Source organism: Nelumbo lutea, chromosome 8, assembly GCF_056320005.1.
Source record: "Nelumbo lutea isolate HS-2025 chromosome 8, American lotus-T2T, whole genome shotgun sequence".
In the NCBI taxonomy this organism is placed as follows: domain Eukaryota; kingdom Viridiplantae; phylum Streptophyta; class Magnoliopsida; order Proteales; family Nelumbonaceae; genus Nelumbo; species Nelumbo lutea.
This window is the reverse complement of record NC_142691.1, coordinates 13,589,335-13,612,003: the sequence shown is the minus strand read 5'-3', so window position 1 is coordinate 13,612,003 and position 22,669 is coordinate 13,589,335. Positions and strand designations below refer to the sequence as shown.

Here is a 22,669-nt window from a genome sequence, read left to right as displayed (position 1 = left end):
AAAAATTAAATTAAGTGGAAGCCATTACATTTGAGGACTTAAGGTTATAAAATTATGAACTTGGTGACCCATTACATTTGAGTATTTCAAGTTACAAAAAGTGGAAAAAGCTGAAACTCCACCCCTGTGTACAGTGAAGAGAACTATTTCAGATGGTGGCCATTAATAGCTATTCGACTCAGTTGGTGATGAGGGTGGATTTGGCCCTCCAATAACATTTTGACACATGGCATCTCGAAATAACTGGGTGATACCCAGAACCACTTAGGCAACAACTTGCCTTATCCAAGATGATGGTGTTCCAGCTGGCGACCTGGAACTGACGCTAACCTGGCGACCTGCCTTCACCGTTGACCTGGCGACCTGCCTTTATGCCAACCTAGCAACCTCGACCACAATTCAAGTCAGCTAGAAGCACCTCGTCCAAGGCCGACCTGCAGCACCTTGTCACTGGCCAAAGTGACCTCGATGCAAAGGAGCGACCTCCCTCGAGGGTGTGCCGGCCTAACTGAGGTCCAGGTGGCAATCTGCAAGACGTGATCACCGACAAATTTGGCATGCATATCACAACACTCCCACGATCCTTGGAAGTTGGCCCACGTACCAAACATTCCGGAGGATGGTCAACGTGCATGGCGGTTGCCTCTGGGAATCTCGGACCACTTAGGCGACCTCTCGGAAATCTCGGATGCAGTGCATGAACCCCACGCCAAACAATACCTATATAAAGGCACCAACCCCAATGACATAGGGGACAAGTAAGCACAATCTATCTCTCATACTTTATGATTTTTTAGCTCGCAATCTACTATGAGAGCAATAACTTAATCATCAGAGCGATCTCGCCGGGTTAGTCACCCCGGGTCCTCTGGCATTGATTCCTTGTAGGTTTCTCTAAAGAACTATATAGCTCAACCACCTCTCCAGCTCGCCACCAGTTAGCTCGACACTAAATCTGCCTCCAGCTCGGCCTAGTTAGCTCGGCACTTAATCGGCTTGGTCAACTCGGCACCTCCAGCTCGGCATCCAGGTCCTCATCCAGCAAAAGTTCTCCACTTCGGCCTCTAAGTCATCAGCCACTTTGAAGCAGACCGAATGATGAGATACTTAGCACAAAAAATTGATTCATCAATTGGCAGCTATTACATTTTAGGATTTTTCAACTTACAAAATGATCGAAATTGGGTGCTCATTTTTGAAGAACTTAGTGGTTGGAATTAACATACCTAGGACTGAAAGGCAATGTAGAAGAAATCGGGGCTCCAGGTATCCCAATTATCTGAATCTCCATGATCAAGTTGAGTCACGCTTCAAGTTCTCAATGTCAATGATCAATCTCCAAAATGCTTCAAATTTTGAATGTCTACGATTAATCTCAATTCTCAACGATCAAATTGTATTCAATTGGGAGGAAAATATGTTTTCACATTAAATTGAGTTGCAAAGAGAACGGATTTGGTTGGTAGGGAAATAGTTTTTCTTGTTAAAGTGGGTTAAGAGAGAATAGAGAAGATAAGAGAGGGAATTAGTTTCTAAGTATCACGACTTATAATCGTGTTTATTTCTAAGAGGACTTTGAGGTTATTAGTTGGGGTAGGAAAGTGGCCTATTGGGAGGCTTGGGTATGGAAGGGAAGGAAAGTGAGAGAGAGACATAGAGAGAGAGAGAGTAGAAAGAGAGAAGGGTAAAAGGAGAGGTGTTTAAGGAAAGAAGAGAAAAGGGGGGAATAGGAGAAGGAGAAGGATATAAATTCATTGTTGATCACTTTTAACCATGTTTATGCATTCTTTTAGTTTCACTTAATACCCTTTTTCTAGGCTACCATTAATATTAAAGGGTTTTTACTGTTCAATCCATCCCCTGAAATCTTAGCTCCATAGTAGAGTTGAGGTAGGTGTCAACTTGGAATTGATGCTATAGGTGGAGGTGTTTATAATTTTGAATTGTTGTAGGCCTGTAATTAAATTCAGAATTTTGACATGGAGTACAGTTAATGTATCTAATACTACTTTTTTTTTATTATTATTATTATTATTATTATTATTATTATTATTATTATTATGGTAAAATACAAAAACCTCTCCTATAGTTTAACTTTAACAAAAACCTTCCTTCTATTTTCAAAAAAAATCAACAAAAACCTCCCTTCCGTCAATGACTAATGGAAAACGTTAAACCTATGATAATTTTTTCCTCTCTTATTACACTAGTTTCATCCAGGTGGGACTCAAGGTGCTTGGGTAGCAAACTCTGGTTCAAGTCACATAAGAGTGAGAACTAGAGCTCAATCTACCTCTCCAACCTGCTACTTTTGATGCAATTTTAAACCTATTGCAATTGCTTTCATGATGAATCAACAAGCTATGTAACATCAACATAAACAGAACGCCCATGGCTGAATGCCTCTCTTCTACTTCCATTGACAAAGGCGGAGAGAGAGAGAGAGGGCAGAAAAACAATGGAGTTCCCATCCTATCTTTGTGAAGTTGGAGCGCGTCTTCTTGTTTTTAAAGAGAAAAACTCAGATAAAGAAGCAAAAAAAAAAAAATTGAAAACATAAAAAGGCAACAGAGGGAAGGGGAGAGCTCGTCGTGGCCGGAGATGAACGCCGGAATGGAGGCGAGAAGCTCAGACTTGTTGTTGCTCGGAGAGATTGGGGCACGTTTCCGTCGAAAGCCCTCACAATTTTCGTTTCTTCTCTCTCTGTTGTGATGATCTGTCTGCTGCAGATTGTGACAAAATGCTTCTTCAAACCCTACAACCGTTCAATTAGAACTTTTTAGTTGGACAGATTGATCGAACAAGATGAAGCACAACCGTTGGATGAAACTAGTATAGCATGGAAAGGAGAACACATTTGGATGAAGTGCTTGGGTAGCAGATGTGCTTGAAACTAGCGTAACACGAACAAGAGAACCAGTATAAAAATCGCGTAACAACCATCGACCATCAACTACGTAACAACCAGCGTACTTCATCCATTCAGTGGCCCTTATGGTTGTTACGCTGGATGAACTAGTGTAACAACTGCCCTTACGGTTGTACTTCATCTTCTATTTTCAAGCCACATGAAACTAGTGAAACACGAATTGGAGAACAAATCGGTAGCAGATGTGCTTGGGTAGCAGATGTGTAGCAAACTCTGGTTCAAGCCACATAAGAGAATATCCTGGTTCCTCTCTTATTGTAATTCCGCTGTAGAATATTCCAGTGAAAGAAACCAACTCCAGTGAAGAAATTAAGCTAACAAGATGAAGTACGGTCATCGTTTGATGAAGAATCGTTGCCGAAAAATGTATGGAACATTTCGGGAAGTGGAATATTCCGAGTACTGTGGCTGCTTGTAATTAGGGTTAGGGTTCGAGTGTTTTCTCAATAATACAGGGAGTATAATGAGTTGCTCGAATAAGGGTAAAGATGGTATTTTATAAATAACTCAGATGATGTGTAAGGATAAAATTATAATTCTATACGTTTTCCGTCTTGATCATCGAAGGAAGGGAGGTTTTTATTGATTTTTTTTTTTTGAGAATAGAAAGGAGGTTTTTGTTAAAATTAAACTATAAGAGAAGTTTTTATGATTATCAGAAACTTAAAAGTAATTTTTTGTATTATTATTATTATAATTATTATTATTATTATTATTATTATGACATTCATTTTGAATGCAAAAATAATTGAAGAAAAAAACAACCGAATTCACGGGTCACATAACAGTTGCATTATTACCAAACGCAACCTTACTTGTTACTTTGTGGGACACCAAACAAAGACAAGACATGTCGACACACTGTTGACACTGACAATGACAATATTACCCTCCAATAGCAAGTCAAAAGAGCAGGAAGCACAATACCTCCTAAAGAAGGGCATTAAAATACAATAAACATTTAACACATGTCCTACAAAATGTGCATTCTGGTTCATATAATGCAACGGTTTAGCCAGACATGCAGAACACGTGTCGCACAGTCACTACGTATGCTTACTCATTGCACAGTCTGAGTCATTTAGGAGACCGGATCTGCTCCTTACACCTTGCCCATCGTATCATACATTGAATTCCTATTTATTAGTGAATATTCACGGGAGATGTTCCCAATGCAATGCACGAAGGATGTGCCTGTGAGGCGCCAAAGCCATCCAAAACAGAACCGATGATAGAATAATAATTCATCTGAAAAGCCCACGCTGCCTGCCTTGGGCATTGCGGCTCAGTCCGGATCTGCTCCTTAGAGAGCGCATCCCAGACAGATCTCACAGCCCCATCCCACCGCACGTTCCCCATACATGGGAGATGCTCCCAATACACGGTGGGATAAAATTGTGAGGTCTGTGTGAGGTGTGGTCAGCCAGAGTAGATCCCGATTCCCAATTCAGTGCTGCTTTTCATTGTTTTGAAGTCTTTTGGACGTTGAACAGTAAACAGTGACCGCCCCCGTCAGTCGCGACTCCACTCGGAAACAAACGCGTGAGAAGTGAACCGCCAGTGCGTCCTGCGCACCACGCGTCAACTAGATAAAGTTCCTTCTTCGGGAAATTCATGTAAATCTCTCCGAGGTTTTAATTTCATTAACATAAGAGTTTGTTTTATCCTCTTTCTCATCGACTCGACTCATCAATCTTCATCCTTGCTCGTATCTGAAATTTTGAGATTTTTGTCGCAAACTTTGAGGTAATTCTCTGAAATTTTTGGCATTCAATCTTCTCTTGTTAAAGAAATAAACTTCACATAATTTCGGCAAGTTTTTTAGTTTAAATGGATATCAGTTATTACTTATTCCCACGTTCATAATTTCGCGCCATCTCTGCAACTGTTTGTTGCTAATCTTTGCTGGTAATCGGATAGCATTACTTTGTATGATTTTGATTTGGTAAGATTCTGTCTTCGCATCAATTTTCCGTCCGCTCTTTATTCGAATTTTTTTATGCCTTCCTCTTATTTAGAGTTGGACTTTTATTTTCGGAATTCTGTGATCTTGACCTACTCTAGGGTTTCGGAATTCAGGTTGTTCTGCTTTAAACATCGATGAAAGGGGAAGTGCAACTGGAACCATCAGGTGAACGGAATCCAAGCGATTCCGATCCCCTGCTCGAGAGAAAGGCCAACACATCAGTGGGAAGTTCAAGTGAAATAAAAGATGAAGACATAGAAGCTGCTTCTGCTGTTTGCTGTCGTATCTGCCTTGAGTACGACGGCGAACCAGGTGACGTTGATGATCTAATAATTGATTTGTTGTCCACTTTAGCAAAATTTTGCAGTTTCTCTTGAAATTGCTTGTTCTATTCCGCATTGTGTATGAAATCTGAACCGTGTGCTTTTATTAACGGTAGCAGAATTCATGGAAACTGCTTCTTTGCTATTTTAGCATTGGGTGATTCGAATGATGGAATCTCGTCCGTATCTTCTGTTGCAAAAGAATACGAAATAATTATAGGATGGCTATCAGGCTGGCCAATTTTTGGTAGATATTTGCATTCAATTATACTATAACAAACCACGCATCATCAGTTTTTCAGAAAAAAAAAAAAAGGGTATTTGAACCTCATGGGGAATGAAACCATACCATCAAGATTAAATAACTTTGTGAAATTCAGTGGCTTGCGGACCATGAACTTAATTCTATGCATCCAGTCTTACTGCAAGAACATATTTTGTATAGTGTGTTTTATCTTTTTTCCATATTAAAACATGGTTGTTGCTATTGGTTGAACCTTTCAGATCTTTATTTCAACAAGAGATAATGTCTTTGCAATAAAATTATGCTGCTAATACCTTACAAAGAAATAAATGCAGAGGTTGTAATTGAATATAATAAGGAACTAGTATATATTATGCCATGCCATCTTCAACTTAACTCTTACTTATTTACTTGCTTCTTCCGTACAGGCGAGGAATTGATATCTCCATGCATGTGTAAAGGAACTCAGCAGTTTGTTCACCGTTCATGCCTCGACCATTGGCGTTCAGTGAAGGCAAGTTTTAATTGTTGAATTGTAAATGGCATGGTTACTTGTATAAAGAATCTTTAAATTAAGAGAGATTTTTATTGGTACAGGAAGGTTTTGCTTTTTCTCACTGCACAACTTGTAAGGCCCAATTCCATCTTCGAGTCGAATTGTTAGAGGACTACTCTTGGCGCCAAATCAAATTTAGAATTTTCGTGGCCAGGGATGTGCTCCTTGTATTTTTGGCAGTGCAAACTGTAAGTGAAACTTTAGTGACTAATTCCTTGTAATATGTCCATCAATATATTTAATTGATGCAGGTACAAGAACAAGGACCTGACATGGGTTATAACTTATAATCTTTGCATGCCCTATGTTGAAAAATTTTTATAATGGATTTGATAGTGTATTTTTCAATGTTTTAATAACTAGACTTATGTGGACTGGGAACTGATACCTTTCACTTGGTATGGCATAAAACCAGAAAGCATTGACAAACCATCTAGTTCTTTGGAGAACCATTTTAAATGCCCTACTTGGTACCATCAGGGTAAAAAGAAAACAAAAGGAAATCAAACAGAAACTTATTATTTTCTTGGGTCCTGCAGGGGGGACTGTCGTGAAAGAATTATATTTTTCTCATGTTTTATGTATTCATAGGGTTTTTGGATGAAACATATAATTGAAAGGGTTCTCAGATCCATTGGCAGTGAATGGAATGTTATCATATTTATGGATTGTCAAATAGCTGACCAATTTCTGCATATTTCTGGATCTTGGTGATTCTTATCCTACAAGGGACACAGATAATTAGGCAAAGTTATCTCAGATAATATACTGTAACGTTTTCTACTAAAACCAATCTTTAGAAATTTCAATTTTGTCCCCTCTCTCATATCAATCAGTTTCCCAAAGAAATTAATGCACTCATCAACCTTTATATTGTACAAAGCACTTGCTTTTTATGGGAGGGAAAGCTATACAATTACCTCCTGTTTGAAGGCTTGCCTAGAGGAGACATGGTGCATGGTCCATGCTTCCTTCTGTTGAGACATAACTGAGTAATTTGCCATAGCCATTATTAAATTATGAGCACTTGAATCCTTTCTTACCACTTCAACCCATGTTCTTTTTGGTCTGCCCATAGCCCCTTCAACTCTTCTTCTTATGGGTGCTGTATATGGTCTTCTATGCACTATCAGATATGGAATTTCATGTTCAAATTCTGGACTGGTTGCAAAGTCTTTTATGCTATCAACCAATTGCAGAGCAATCTTGTATCTCTTGATTCTCTTCTATTTGAATGAAGGTTCTGTTTTCTGTTGTGCCAAAAAAAAAAAACATTTGATGATTTTGCTTGATCTATTTGGATTGGTTAACAAAGCATATGCTTAGTATGAATTCTGTTACAGATAAAATAACACCTTTATCTGAGGTTCCCTTAGTGCTTACCAAAAGAAGAATCTTTTGTCTTTGAGCAGCATATTTCCTGTTATTTCTGAGCTTGAGAAAACAATGCATTTTCATATATGGTTCTGCTTTTGCCATTATTCCCATAAAGAATCTGCCTGTAAAATATTAAAAACAAAGTTTAATATACCTCTTGTTTTCAGGCAATTGCTGCAATAGGTGGCTTTGCATATGTCATGGACAAAAATGGGAGCTTAAGGAACTCATTCAGTGATGGTTGGGATCGTGTCCTATCAAAGCATCCGATACCCTTTTACTACTGCATTGGTATGACCTATGATTTTCACTATTCCTCTCTATTCATAATAGGCTATTTCTTGTATTTCAGGACGAAAAAGGTCGTTTATGGTAATTTAACCATGTAAAAATGCTTACTAGTGACTGAAATTATGCCACAAAGGTGCTTAGTTTCTGAAGATTTCACAAAAACTGAATAGTATGGGGAAAATTATGTAAACATACTGAATGAAATTAATCTCAGAAATGGTACAAATTGGATACACAGTTTGAAGAATTTCCACTATATTAGGCTGGGCCCTTTCAAAAATTGATAAATGCTCAATCCAGGCCCACCCAAGTTGCACACCCTACTTGCACATAGACTCTGTTTCTTTGTTTTGTTACTATAAATCAATAATATTTCTACTTTGTGACCTCAACCAAATAATGAGGAAACTTTAGGTACTTTTTAGTAAAGACTGTCTACCTAGGGCATATCTATAAAGGAGATGCACATTTTTTTTGGTAATATATAAAAAAGAAAATTTTATTAAAATAAGAGAAGGTACAAAGAAGGTGACAAGAAACCACCCAAAAAAACAAATCCTTCCAAGCCCCTTGAAATACAAAAACTTTTCCCTTTTCTTTATCCATTAACTATAATAGCACTCTTGCTGTCAAAACCCATTACCCTCAGAAGACCCAAAGCTTGCTCCCTGAGCATCCAAACATAACCCTAACAATAACCAATTACTAATCAAAACTCCATAATAGAACTTTCTTCACTCATCAAAAACTTTTGTCTAATTCCCTTAACATTTTTCTTGCAAAATCTTCCCCTCCCAAAACAGATAAACCCAACAATTTTTTTTTTATCAGTAGCCCAACAATTTGCTTACCTGGACTTCAGCTCCCACTATCTTTTCAAGTCCACTTTTTCATCTATTTTTCCAACTTGATCAACAAAAACCTCCTCATCTTCCTCTTTCCCTCCTTCAAGTACTTATTCTATTTCATCCTCCACTCCCATCCGAGCCTCCTCTCTTGCGACAATATCTTCTTTACAAGCTTCAGGAATAGGACCCATCTTCAATAACCTCCTGATCTGCCTCTTTCCCTCCTTCAAACACTTCTATTTTATCCTCTGCTCCCATCTGAGGCTCCTCTCTTAGCACAATATCTTCTTTACAAGCTTCAGGAATAGAACCCATCTTCAAACGATCTTTATCCTGGTTTGAACTTTGAAGGAGCCTCTCCTACCTTGGACTCACAAGGCCAAGGAAAATACCTCTTATGTCAAAATCTGAAACAATTTAGATGATATCAATATGTCATGGAATGGCATGACAATATTCTTTAAACCAATTATTTTTTTTTAAAGAGTAAAGAAGAAATTTATTAAAATAAAAGAGAAGTACAATCTGTTGGGTGTCAAGTTGACACACCACCTCATTCACTACTAAGAAACAAGTTTACATTACAAGGTTGAATCTCAAGAACTTCCCAGAAATTTTCCACCAGATCTGCCTTGTTAACTTGCTCAAAATCGTTGAGAATCAAAACCCAGCTAGAGACCAACTTTCCTACTGAGGCCACCAAAACTTCTATGCCTTTACATTTGTCTTCAAACAGCCTCCTGTTCTAGCATCCAACGCCACCCACTCACTGTTGCTCCTTCCCCAAAGGTTAAAGGCTTGGCTTGACATGTTCCAATGGTCCTGGGGCTCTTTTTGCATATCAGTCAAGCACAAAATAATTGGTCTTAAGCCTCCCCCACATCTCAGGTTTGAATCATGGAGAGGTCTCTACCTAGGAGAAGAGTTACTTGGAGCAAAGTGATAGCTGTCACATGAAGGGCTAGCTGGAGTGGGGGTGAAAGCTACCATGGAAAGTGCTACTTAGAGCAGAGTAAGAACTACCAAAGGGAAAAGGCTACCCACTGCCAGAGAGTCATTGTGGAAAGGACTACCGACTACCGGAGTGAGAGCTATCTACTGCCAAAGTGAGGGCATCGAGGAACAGTTCTAAGGCTTTTATATTGGTCAAGCACATAAACATTAATTTCCATTGGTAGTACAAGATGAGAAGAATCTGATTTTTGTGATCACCCTATCAAGTCAAATTTTTAGAGTATCTCTGGAGTTGAATAAGGTCTATCATAATACCATAGATACAAAGTTTTATTGCAGGACATAGCTAAGTGAATTTGTTGGACTGTCTTTGCAGTTTTCTCTGTTTTTGTTACATTGCATGATTTGATTTCTTGATACATGAAATATTGCAGATAGTAAGAAATTAATATACGAGTACATCTTATTTTTTCAAAAAAGAAAGTGTTGCACTAGTTAACAAGAAAAATGAAGGTTCGGAATATTAGAAAATAAGAACATTTTACCAATTACTTTCTTAATTGGTAAAATAAGAAATGATTCATTGTGAGATATCTATTACTCCAAGAATTTTTCCATTACAACCCCCCCCCACACACACACACATACAAAATGTTTTTTTTTTTTTGAATTACAATAATGATGCATACCTCATCATCATCATCCAAGCCTTATCACATCTATATGGGGTCAGCTACATGAATCCTGTTTCACCATTCCATTCTGATTAATTATTTAAAGCCATACCCATTGTTATAATAATGATGCATACCTTCTTCCACATAATTAGATTACTTCATTAATGAAATTACTGACCTTGTTGCAACCAAGTCTGCTCCAGTTAATCATGTTCCATTTACTTACTGCATACTTAGGATGAATAGGCCAATAGAATCATCTATAATTTCAGGTTAATTTGAGATTTACAAACATTTCTTGGATCTGCACCCTGTTTGACATTTCCATATACAATGCAGGAGTACTGGCTTTTTTTGTGCTGCTGGGCTTTTTTGGGCTCATACTGCATTGCTCCTCTTTCAACAATAATGACCCATGTATGGCTGGCTGCCGGAACTGTTGTTATGGATGGGGCATATTGGACTGCTTCCCAGCATCTATGGAAGCATGCTTTGCTCTCGTTATCATTTTTGTTATCATCTTTGCCATCCTTGGTATTGCCTATGGTTTTCTTGCTGCCACCATGGCCATCCAGAGGATCTGGCAAAGACACTATCACATCCTCACCAAGAGGGAGCTCACAAAGGTAGGCCACCCTGGCTTTCTTTTCATTAAGAAGAGGAAATTCATTTCCATGGTTACCCCAAAAATGATAATGATTGTGCAAATCATTTACACTTCATAATAGCATGAAGGGGGTGTTCTTTTTTTTTATTTTGAGAGGGGGGAAAATTGGTCAATGGGATTTTGGTTCCCATTGACCAAGAATCCCATGTTATTTTTTTAGATTTATGTGGGGACCAGGGAAAGTTTATTTTCCTGGGTACCCATCTCCTAGGTGGATAAATAACTTTCCCACTTTGGGGGAAGTTGCCAACACTTGAATGAGACAAAAATGTCACTTTTAATAATAGATTTTTATGGCTAAAATGATTATTACCTTATTTACCTAAGAAATAAAAGTACATGGGTAAGTAACTTGCCAAAAAGCGAACAGGACTGAATAATTTCATCTTATCCTGCTCATACGGTGATGGGGCTCCACATCCCATTACTCAGTTTGGTTCTACTCCAGGCCACACGATATATGCAAGTTAGCCTTATTCAATAAAACCACTGGACCTTGTCTTTGTGAAACCCATTCTTCTCGATCCTACAGCAACCTAGCTACCTGGTAAACCTGGAGTACGTGAACATTTTTTTTCTTTTTTTTTCTTTTTTTTTTCTTTTTTTTTAGGCAGAGTACGTGAACATAGATCAGTACACTCGGAATTGCTCAGGAGTATATCTAATCTTCCCATTGTGAATCATCGCAGGAATATGTAGTGGAGGATCTCCATGGGTGCTATACACCACCAAAGCTGGACCGAGAACACGAAGAACGTTTGAAAATGCTCAAGCTTTTGTAAGGAAGTGTGGAAGGTTCAAGAGGTAACTGAAGCTATAAAACACAAGTTACACAAGGACATAATGCAACCTTTTGTGTGAGAAGTAATTATTGAATGGGGAACAATGAAAATATTGAATGAGGAACAATGAAAAATAGCACCAGTTTGGGATTTTTCTGGCAATGAAAACCGGATGTCAATCATGGTTAAATCCTACTCACTAACTATATGAAACCTGGCAAAAATAACAGCAAATGAAAATATCCAGAGACGAATTAGTGTTGTAACAAATGATGTTTCTTCACATTGTATAGATTTCTTCCTTGTTCTTGAACGGTTGAACCTATCAATTTGTTGTCAGTAGTGGCCTTGTGGGAAACGGAGAGCAACTGATTGCTTCAAAGGGAAGGGAGATGAAAATCAGTTATTGACCGCCCAAAGGACGAGTTCTGTGTGTTCATTTTTTTTTGGAAGAAGCAAGGTTTAAAAAATTGTTATGTATCAACCCGTATCGGCTGATATGTATCATATCGGAAGCACCCCAAAAAGCCCCTACAGAGGATGTATCGGGGTTTTGACTGGTTCAGGGGGTGAAAGAACCTTAAACCGGCACCCCTATCGATACTTAGAACCTTGGGAAGAAGCCGTTAATGATGTTGAGGAAGGAGAGGGTTAATTAGGAAGGTGCATTCGAAAAGAATTAGAAAGGAGTAATACGGAAAAGAAATGTACAGAAAAAAATAGAGAGAGAGAGAGACCTGATGGATCGATTTTTGGTGATGGATCGATTTTTTGGTTAAGTACGTTGTCATTTGGTCTGCTTCCAAGTGGTCGATGACTCAGGCCGAAGTGGAGAACTTTGGTTGTCGAGCTGAATCGAGCTGGACAGGCTAGGTGGCAAGCTGCCTATGAGGTGTTGAGATGACTAGGTGGTGAGCTGCTTGTGAGGTGCCGGGTTGACCAGGTGCCGAGTTGCCTGTGAAGTGTCGAGCTGCCTGTGAGGTGTCGGGCTGACCAGGTGCTGAGCTGCCTGTGAGGTGCTAGACTGGCTAAGTGTCGAGCTGGATTGATGAGCTTTATTGCTCTTTAGAGACCTGCAAGGAACCAAATGTCATAGGACCCGAAGTGGCTAACCCGACGAGGTCGCTCTGATGCTTAAGTCAGTACTCTCATAGTAGATTGCGAGCTAAAAATCATAAAGTATAAGAGCTAGAATTTGCTTACTTGCTTACTTTTTTTCTTGCCATTGGGGTTGGTGCCTTTATATAGGCATTGTTTGGCGTGGGCTTCACGCACCATATCCGAGATTTTTGCGAGGTCGTCTAAGTGGTTCGAGATTTCCGGAGGTAACCGCCATGCACGTTGACCACCCTCTAGATCATTCGGCACGTGGGCCAACTTCCAAGGATCGTGGGAGTGCTAGGATATGCATGCCGAATTTGTCGGTGAGCACATCTCGCGGGTCGCCAGGTCGGCGCCTAGGCCAGGCCGCCAGCTCACGCTTGGGACAGGCTGCCAGGCTGCATCTGGGCCAAGCCGCCAAGTTGGACACCATCAACTTGGCAAGTTGTTCCCTGAGTGGTTCCGGGTGTCACCTAGTGTTCCCTGAGTGGTTCTGGCACCACATGTCACAATATCATAGAGGGCCAAATCCGCCATCATCATTTGCCCCCCACTCCCGAGCTGAAAGTAACTCGACGAAGGGAGTAAATTTCTCCTTTTGGCCCAGAATGAATAATTCGATGAGCTCGTAAGCGTCAATTCAATTCCTTAGGCTCTGGGAGCAATTCGTAGTTCGCTCATTGATTTTGCCCATGCCGAAGAGGCGACTGGGTCTTATGTGGTGAGGAGGTCTTCGCTAGTTCGGTATTTTGGCCCTTAGGCTCTGGGAGCGACTCATAGTCCACTCTCCTTGATCTTACCCATGCCGAAGAGGCGGTTGGGTCTTATGTGGTGCTGAAGTCTTTGCCAGTTCGGCACTTTAGGCCTTAGGCTCTAGGAGCGACTCGTAGTCTACTCTCCTTAATCTTTGATTTTGCCCATGTCGAAGAGGCGACTGGGTCTTATGCGATGTCGAAGTCTTTGCCAATTCGGCACTTTAGCCCTTAGGATCTGAGAGCGACTTGTAGTCCACTCTCCTTGATCTTGCCCATGCCGAAGAGGCAACTAGGTCTTTTGTGGAGCCGAAATCTTTTATCAACTCGCCAATTCGCGCCTGGGCCAGGTCACCATGTCGGTGCCTGGGCCAGACTGCCGGCTCGTACCAGGGCCAGGTCGCGCCAAGGCCAGGCCGCCAGGTCGGCGCCTTAGAGCTATGACTGCGCTGCATCAGCCTCGTTAGTGACGTCGGTTACCCACTCCTACAAAAAGCTATTAGGAGCTCGACCTACGGGGGCAGCACTACTGACTTTAGGTCACCATCTCGCACGGGATCCTTGGAAGGCTCAACTGGTAAGGGCATCCATGCAATCTGTTGGCCGCCTATTCTCGCAGAAGCCACAAAGAGCTCATCTTTGTAGAGGGTACCTCGCAAAGAGGATTGATGAAGGTTTATCTGTGTTGAAATAAAGTTGGTAGAGTTGTTTAGTTTGTGGCCATCAACTTCCCGCGGTCTTTGAGTTGATAAAAAAGGGAAACTAGAAATTGAGAGCTTTTAGTTTCTAAAAGGTGAGAACTTAGCTTTCTGGAAGAAGAGGACTTAGCCTTTCGGAGGATGATAACTTAGATTTTTGTAGTGTTTCCCACAGACGGCGCCAACTGATGGACCGATTTTTTGTGATGTATCAATTTTTTGGCTAAGTACCTCGTCATTTGGTCTGCTTCCAAGTGGTCGATGACTCAGTCCAAAATGGAGAACTTTGGCTGCCGAGCTGAATCGAGCTAGGTAGTAGGCTAGGTGGCAAGCTACCTATGAGGTGTCGAGCTAACCAGGTGGCGAGCTGCCTGTGAGGTGCCGAGCTGACCAGGTGCTAAACTGCTTGTGAGGTGCCGAGCTGACCAGGTGCCTGCCTATGAGGTGTTGGAATGCCTGTGAGGTGTCGGGCTGACTAGGTGACGAATTAGATTGATGAGCTTCGTTGCTCTTTAGAGACCTGCAAGGAACCAAATGTCAGAGGACCCGGGGTGGCTAACCCGACGAGATCGCTCCGATGCTTAAGTCAATACTCTCATAGTAGACTGCGAGCTAAAAATCACAAAATATGAGAGCTATAATTTGCTTACTTGCTTACTTTTTTTCTTGCCATTGGGGTTTGTGCCTTTATATAGGCATTGTTTGGCGTGGGCATCACGCACCATATCCGAGATTTATGCAAGGTCGTTTAAGTGGTTTGAGATTCCCAGAGATAACCGCCATGCACGTTGACCACCCTCTGGATCGTTCGGCACGTGGGCCAATTTCCAAAGATTGTGGGAGTGTTAGGATATGCATGCCGAATTTGTCGATGAACACGTCTCGCAGGTTGCCAGGTCGGTGCCTGGGCCAAGCCGCCAGCTCGCGCCTATGCCAAGTTGCTAGGCCATGTTGGGTCAGGCCACCAGGTTGGACACCATCAATTTAGCAAGTTGTTGCCTAAGTGGTTCCAAGTGTCACCTAATTGTTCTAAGATGCCACATGTCACAATATCATAGTAAAGCCAAATCCGCCCTCATCAAGACCCAAGATCATGAATAGTTTCTTTACCAAGTCAACGTTCATTTACCCAAAAAAATGTTACCCGGTTCGGGATATCAAGACGCAATATGGCAATATGATTGCTAGAATGTAGAGAATCGTTTTTCTATCGATATCGTATTCCTATTGTCGAAAAACAAGAAACTAAACACAACTACCCGAGATATTTAGATGTACATACAATTTGATTCATCGCTGCATAAGGAAAAATATGGAAAGCAAGAAAAATAAATAATGATAGATGGACTACAACCAGTGGAATGATGCCCAGTTAAAATTAACTTTAACCGAGTTTATATCCAAATCCATCTTAAGAACTGAACGTATAAACGGAACTACTTCCATAGCTTTCTTAAAGACATGTTTTTCTCAGTCTCCTTCTTCATGACCTTGGCAACTGCCATCTCGAAATCTTCCTGTGTTACATGGATTCTCCTCTCCCTCAGTGCAAACATACCTGCTTCTGTGCACACGGCCTGCAAATGAAAGTAAAATTCAAGTTCGATACACAAGTTGCAAATGCTCACTAAAGATCACCAAAAAATAAGGGTAAGAATTCAGAATATGAGACCAATTGGCAATGCAAAGCATAGTTGCAATGATGACCTTCAAAACAATGTGCATGCAGGGAGAAAACAAACCTTGAGCTCTGCACCAGATGCACCATTCATCTTCTCTGCAATCTTCTTCAAATCAATACCACGCATCAAGTTCATTTTCCTTGAGTGTATTTTTAGGATATCAAAGCGGGACTGAAATAATTACACAAACAAATCAAGATACAATAAATTAGCAAAAAGAACTCAGGAAATCAAGACCAGACAACGAGATCTTCACAGTAAATATTCATCACTTGAATTCATCAGTGTACACTTTCTTATCTTGCACTTTTATCAATATCTACCCCTCAAGCTTTAAATTTTTCTCAAGAAAAATGTTGCCAAGGGAGGGACTTTTTTTTCCATGGTGAAGATCTGAAACTCTGTTTGTCTGCCACTTAAGCTCCTAAATCCATAGACTCTCCCCATGCATGCAGGCACACCAATGCACAGTGCACTAATTGGGTGGTAGGGATGTCGATAGGTGCTGAAATGCTGAATGCAAAAAAGACAGCAACAGACAGGAAAATGGGCAAGAAGGTTTTTTATGCCAGGGTGTGCTTGATTCCCATTAAACAAGAGAGAGAGAGGAACCAATATTTCATGGTAAATGCAGGCATATAAACCTCTTCATTAGGATTGGGGAATTCAATCTTCCTGTCAATCCTTCCAGGCCTAAGGAGGGCTTGATCCAAAATATCAATCCGATTTGTTGCCATCAAAACCTATAAAGAAGAAAAAAATTGACAAGTTAGTTGCATGAAATTGGGATTCTAATATTTGTAATGCTATCATAAACAGTGCAACCACTTTCACAACAAAGAAAATGAAGTACTTTAATTTTGTTAGAGGCTTCAAAACCATCCAGTTGATTTAGAAGCTCCAGCATTGTTCGTTGCACTTCACTGTCACCATTACCAGTCCCAGATTCCATTCGAGCAGATCCAATACTATCAATTTCATCCATAAAAATGATCGATGGAGCATGTTCTCTGTGAAATAACAGACAAAAACAATAAACACATGATAGATGATAAATGCTAAATCAAAAAACAATTCTAATGTGACATATATATTGTAAACAAAAAATAAAGACATTTATAAATATTAGGTATATCGATACTGCTGTTTTTCATAATATGTTGGTAGTTTAGGGACAATAAGACAAACCTGGCCATGACAAAAAGTTCTCTAACCATCCTAGAACCTTCACCAATGTATTTCTGAACTAACTCGGAACCAGACACCCTAATAAAAGTACAATCAGTATGATGAGCCACTGCCCTTGCTAGCAGTGTCTTTCCTGTACCAGGTGGCCCATAAAGCAAGACTCCCTATTAGGGTCCAGACAGAAACAAGTCAATCACAATTGGGAAGCAAATCAATTCTCACCAAAAAAACAAAAAAAGAGTAACTGTACAGGTCTTATTTTAGCAAAGACAAAATTACCTTTGGTTGAGCTATTCCAAGAGACTCAAATAATTCAGGATGTTTAATTGGAAGCTCAATGACCTAAAAGAAAACGAGAAAAAATGGCAAGCATGTTAGTTATATGTTATGTAACCTAATTACCTGAATACAATGACATATTATCAATGAAACTGCACCAAATAATTGAATAACAGTGCTTTCAGATTCAACAACATGACTTGAAAGTTAAATACCAATTGCTAAGATAATAATAAAATATTTATCATTAAAAAAAGAAAATAACAAAATAACACTGGCAAGCTGACAAACCTCCTTGATCTCCTTTATTTGCTGGTCAAGGCCACCAATCATGTCGTATGTAGAATCAGGAACCTTTTCAACTTTCATAAGGTTAACTAAGGGATCAACTTTGCTGGGCAAGATCAAGTGAAGCACGTAGCTATCATTGCGAAGAGCAACTCTAGTTGATGGCGTGATCTTTGTGATATCAATATTCTTATCAATATCTACAACATACTTCCCCTCTGGATGAACCTGAGAAATAGAGAAAGACTCATAAGCCACCAGAAATGTAAACCAGGTTCCATATATTGCGTATCTGCCTCTGCAAATAGAACAATAACACTTAACTCTTCAGAAATGTTTCAAGCAAATATATATTACTGATGATAAAGAGAAGAAATACGAAGTATATAAAGGACCTGGAATCTGATGTAATAACAGAAATGGAAGCTGAGGATCAAAAACAAGGAACAATAAAACAAAAATCCCAATCCATTCACAATGACATTGACAAATGTAGGGATTCACTGGAACAACCATCTAGTCTAGGCCCTCTGTATGGCCCATGAACCAGTCAAAGACCATTCTATGGCCTGTAAAGCAGTTGACTACATTATAGTCATCCCCCACCAAAGTCTTCTGAAAAGAGAGATCCTGCCATAGAATTCAAATGTTATCAATTCTCCTACATCTTGTGGGAGTGTTTTAAAAGTGCAAGGTGCAAAAAAAGCACAAGGGCCATTTTGCCCCTGAAGCGCAAGGCAAGGCATGCGCCTTTTTGAAGCAAGGTGCAAAAATGCAAAAAAAAAAAAAAGTAAAAAATTCAAAAAAAATGCAAAATACTAAAAGTATTAAAAGTATTAAACACAACAATATTAATTAAAAATATGAACTTAAATTTTAAATTTTTTTAAACCTATTATCTCAAATTAAAATACATAAGCATAACATGTAAAACATATTTAAAATGAAAAATTTAAAATAAAATCAAGCTTAACATATAAAACATATTCAAGCATGTAAACTCTTAATTCTCTTTACTTTTTTCCCAATTGCATTACTTCAAACAACCAATTGATGTTAAACATTATGCATTCCTGATTCTATGAGCCGCCTTTGTACCAAGCCCCTCGAGGCAAGCCCAAACAAGTCTATATCAAGGTCTTAAATTCTTAATCCCTATAAAAAAAAAGGTTTTATAACGTTAAGTGTCTTTGAAAAATATCTTTTATTAGGATGAATGAATGAAGAACATTAGCAAATATGGGGTTTTTGGAGATTCGGTATCCGTCCTAATAAAAGATATTTTTAAAAGACAAAGTTATAAACCTTTTTATAGGGATTAAGAATTTAAGACCCTGATATGGATTTGTTTGGGCTTTCCTCGAGGGGATTGGTCGGGGTTCGGGGGAGGAACCCCCGGCCTAGCTGCTAAGCATTAAAAAAAAAAAAAAATGCACAAATTTTCAAAAGGTGGGCACCTGGGCTGAAGCACAAAGTGCACTAGGCAAGGTGCATTATACCCTAAAATGCACCTTGCCTATGCGCCTAGGTGCGCCTTTTAAATCACCTGTCCTAAATCATTCGCATCATACTCCATAAATAATGATATCCATATTGAATGTCTACAGGAATGTCCAGAAATGTAATGAGTTCACTGTCCTCTGTTGCCCCAGACCCAGTCAATTAGAGAGAGCAGAAGGAACACCAAGGAAGGTCACCATGTATTGAACCTCCATGGCCCCAAAATGCATTATTCAAGGGAAATGTATTTCACATGGTCAGCCTGCTCTCATGTATGCCAGGCTAGCATTAAAAAGCAAATACTGCTCACCAGTAAGTTTATCATGCTTCGGAATACTGAGGATTCTGTGCTCAACTTTTTTAAATTAAAAGTTTCAAGAAGTTGAACTTTGGAGTTACTGTGTTTACCGGAACCCGATTGTTAGATATTCATATTGGAAAGGTAAACTCATAAAAGATGCATGCAATGCTTTATTTGTTTTGTTTGATGCCAATCAGTTCTATCTAGTAAACTCTCTCATGTGAATGGGTCATCAAATTAAATAATTTCCAAATTTTGGTTCTTAAACATAACTTTGTGGCATTTGGTAACATTTCTTGGATTATTTGAAGTTGGTTGGACTCCTCCACAGGGTGTTACAACCATGTTTGACCCTTAGTTTCCACCACCAACTCTGAGAGGAAAGAAACGCCAGGGTCTTTACAGAGAGCAGGATGTTCATATTAATCTCATTCCATTAGCGTGGCCCACTGGGTACACACAAGAGAATGAAATCTAGGACTTCCCAATGATGATATACAAGGAGTTGGTCAATTGGTTACCTCATCTACCAGGAAAAACATTCTATTTCAGTTTTAGGATCTTCCAACACAGGATCCATCAAGAAGAAATTGGATGGACTCCATGGGCAATCCTGGAACCTTAGGTCTGGGTGATGTACTCAGGAACCATGAGACAGAGGATCCTCCATCTCATTTCAAGGCTAGTGGATTGGGAAGACTCCATTAGAGTTCAGCTCCTAATCCTGTTGTGATGCATCCACATTGCCTTTGCTATGTGTTTCAATCTTTTGGAGGTGGAAGGAGATTTTCAAATTGTAGTGAGCTGGATGAAGAGGATCAAAAGATTCTTTGTTCTCTTATATTAGAGGATCTAGATGGTTAACCACCAATAGAAACATCTTAGTTGGGTTAGGAGATCATCTAATGACCTATCCAATCCATATGCTGATAGTGGTTTTGCTAGGGAGTAGAACTGGGGATCCGAACTCCCTGCTTAGGGGAGCCTAGGTTGGTTTATATGGGGAGGCTGTACAAAGCAGCTTTGGATTTTTTTCCTTTTCCTATATACAATCCCCTCCCACATACTTTGTAATTGTTTCTTGTAACAAGCATTCTTCTGATACTGTTACAAATAAAATTTTTTGATTCTTTCTTCTATACCACATTCAAATTCATGTGTTGATAATCAAATAGTGAGTCAACCAACCATGCATCCTAACAAAGTGAGTGGTTCAGCCCTAGTGATAAAATTACCACTATTTCTTCTATGAACAAACTGAAGAACTGGCCTTCATTCTTCAGAAGTTAAATTTCCTATAAATGTTGGACTTCCATTTCATTAAGCCACCAAGAAGCATCCATAAAAAAAAAAAAAAAAAAAAAAAAAAAAAAAACTCATTGCCTCACAAGCAAGCATGGAACAGTAAAGATGCAGAATCCAAACTAAAATCTCATAACCATTAAAGGAACAATGCTGATGTGCAGAAAAATAATATGAAATTATCCTATAAAAAGAAATATCAGACAAGAGGATTCCAACACCTAATGGAATGCTGCAACATCAAATTACTCCATCTATTGCAGAAAAACATGAGAAAGTTACATTTTCAACACATCGGAGATTTAAAAAGGGATTACATTTTTTCTGCAAAACGAAAAGAGGAAGGGAGAAAACATTGACTGACCTTCACTAAGACCTTTGATTTACCCATAACTTTCACCACTTCTCCTACATACGATCCAGGCTCTTGAAGCAGTTGTAATTCCTCTCTAAGCATCCTCACTTCCAATAACAAACCCACGTAATGTTACCAACCAACATAGAAAAAATAAAAAAGAATAAAACTCCACCATATTATAACAGAAACCTATAATCCTAATCCTAGTTCTACTAAAATAACACAAAAGGCAATGGAATGGCCTGGTTAAACAATGATTCATGCGATGCAGTTAACAAAAAACAATCTTCCAGTTCAAAAGTTCATCTAAATATGTGCCCTTATAACCTTCTCCTTCATTCATGTAGGAGGGCTAAAACCTGACAAACGAAATAAATATTCTTCAGCCATCTAGCTAGAAATTACAGTACGATAGCCAGTTCTTCCTCAATTTGCAAGAAAAAATAGGGAAATTTGAAAATTTGAAATTTCATTTTGATCGGTAAATTGAGAAAATTAAGTGCCACGTACAGGAGAATCCCTTTTCGTCAAACCCTAACTAAGAAATCGAACAAGAATAAACGAAACAATCTCCAACAATGCCATCAAAGAAATAGGAACATTAAAAAAATTAAAACCTAGGGTTAGGGTTGGAAATTCAGATACCTCTTGAATTGAGATCATTCCGCTGAGCTTCAAGGCGATTGAGATTGTGAGTCTTCTGCCGGACCTGAAGCTGAAGATCATGAATGTGCTGAAGATAATACTGTCTAAGACCTTCTCCCTGCTTAATCGTCTTCGAAGAGCACATATCATCTGATGTCGCTGTGGCTGCTAGGTTTGTGTCTACCGCTGCCGTCGCCATTTCCCTTCTGAGTCTGAGATTCAGGCTTTCCTTGGGAATCAAGTCAAGTCGCTTCAATGATGATTGATGATTGATCAATGATCCCGAACGATCCGGCGTTTTTGCTCTTCCTAACCGCGGCTTTTATTGCGGGAGTGTGGTGTGACTGTGACGAGTGCCGAACTACTAAATACCCGGGTTTCAACCTTCAAACGGTAGACGGGTTTTTAACGTCCGTACATTGTTCGATTGCACTTGCTGGTTGCTGCATAATCAACCGGGTCACGTTCGAACCCGACTAAAATCATTCGTGGTCTGAACCACCGATCCACTGTGCCCACGTTAGGGGTGCACCTTGGTCAGGCCCTACCCGACACCGAACCAACCTACCCCTCAATTTTACATGGGATGGGGTCGGGTCTTAACCGAAAAGCTTAGGCTTTTTAATTATTTGGGCTGAGCTCGAGATAGTCCAAGCCCGGTCTAATCTTATCCCATATCTAGCTTGGCCCAATTATGTATAGGTATATATGCACACAAGTATGTGTGTATATTTTTTTAATAAATTATATAAACATGTATACGTATAATATATATATATATATATTAGATATGTATATATATGCATATCAATCTTTAGTATATGATGATTGACCAACCTAAACCTGGTCTGGGCCTAATCTGAATGCGTCAAATTTTAGTTAGGATTGGGCTTGATTAAAATGGTTTGGGTTTGACATCGTTTTCATGTTTTAAGCACAAATTTTAGAACTGGGCCTATGG

The 22,669-nt window shown here is 39.5% G+C and overlaps 2 protein-coding genes across 4 annotated transcripts; one reads left to right on the top strand and one right to left on the bottom strand.

Moving 5' to 3' along the window:
* The first annotated feature begins 3,915 nt into the window (after nt 1-3,915).
* LOC148842835 (uncharacterized) lies at nt 3,916-11,782 on the top strand. 3 transcript variants are annotated; one of them, XM_088957787.1, is made up of 7 exons: nt 3,916-4,545; nt 5,009-5,207; nt 5,891-5,976; nt 6,060-6,206; nt 7,563-7,686; nt 10,505-10,791; nt 11,522-11,782. In XM_088957787.1, exons 2-7 carry the CDS (start codon nt 5,030-5,032, stop codon nt 11,612-11,614), a joined length of 915 nt encoding a protein of 304 aa, XP_088813913.1. In that variant the 5' UTR covers nt 3,916-4,545; nt 5,009-5,029; the 3' UTR covers nt 11,615-11,782. The 3 variants fall into 3 exon arrangements, with proteins under 3 accessions (XP_088813913.1, XP_088813911.1, XP_088813914.1); XM_088957785.1 differs by having other exon boundaries at nt 4,078-4,675; XM_088957788.1 differs by lacking the exon at nt 3,916-4,545 and adding an exon at nt 4,575-4,675 and having other exon boundaries at nt 4,994-5,207.
* A 3,575-nt stretch (nt 11,783-15,357) lies between these two features.
* Nucleotides 15,358-22,089, bottom strand: LOC148842834 (26S proteasome regulatory subunit 8 homolog A-like). Its single transcript, XM_088957784.1, has 9 exons — nt 21,709-22,089; nt 21,070-21,167; nt 17,606-17,830; nt 17,315-17,377; nt 17,036-17,199; nt 16,701-16,857; nt 16,492-16,590; nt 15,908-16,018; nt 15,358-15,742 (listed from the first exon to the last, which is right to left on the bottom strand). Exons 1-9 carry the CDS (start codon nt 21,905-21,907, stop codon nt 15,602-15,604), a joined length of 1,257 nt encoding a protein of 418 aa, XP_088813910.1. The 5' UTR covers nt 21,908-22,089; the 3' UTR covers nt 15,358-15,601.
* Nucleotides 22,090-22,669: the final 580 nt, after the last annotated feature.

Coding starts and splice junctions, on each gene's coding strand:
- LOC148842835 (XM_088957787.1), top strand. CDS start 5,030: ATGAAAGGGGAAGTGCAACTGGAACCATCAGGTGAACGGAATCCAAGC. Junction 5,977..6,059: donor ACCATTGGCGTTCAGTGAAG/GCAAGTTTTAAT, acceptor TTATTGGTACAG/GAAGGTTTTGCTTTTTCTCA. Junction 6,207..7,562: donor TATTTTTGGCAGTGCAAACT/GTAAGTGAAACT, acceptor TCTTGTTTTCAG/GCAATTGCTGCAATAGGTGG.
- LOC148842834 (XM_088957784.1), bottom strand. CDS start 21,907: ATGGCGACGGCAGCGGTAGACACAAACCTAGCAGCCACAGCGACATCA. Junction 17,200..17,314: donor TTGGAATAGCTCAACCAAAG/GTAATTTTGTCT, acceptor GGACCCTAATAG/GGAGTCTTGCTTTATGGGCC. Junction 15,743..15,907: donor CATCTGGTGCAGAGCTCAAG/GTTTGTTTTCTC, acceptor TTTCATTTGCAG/GCCGTGTGCACAGAAGCAGG.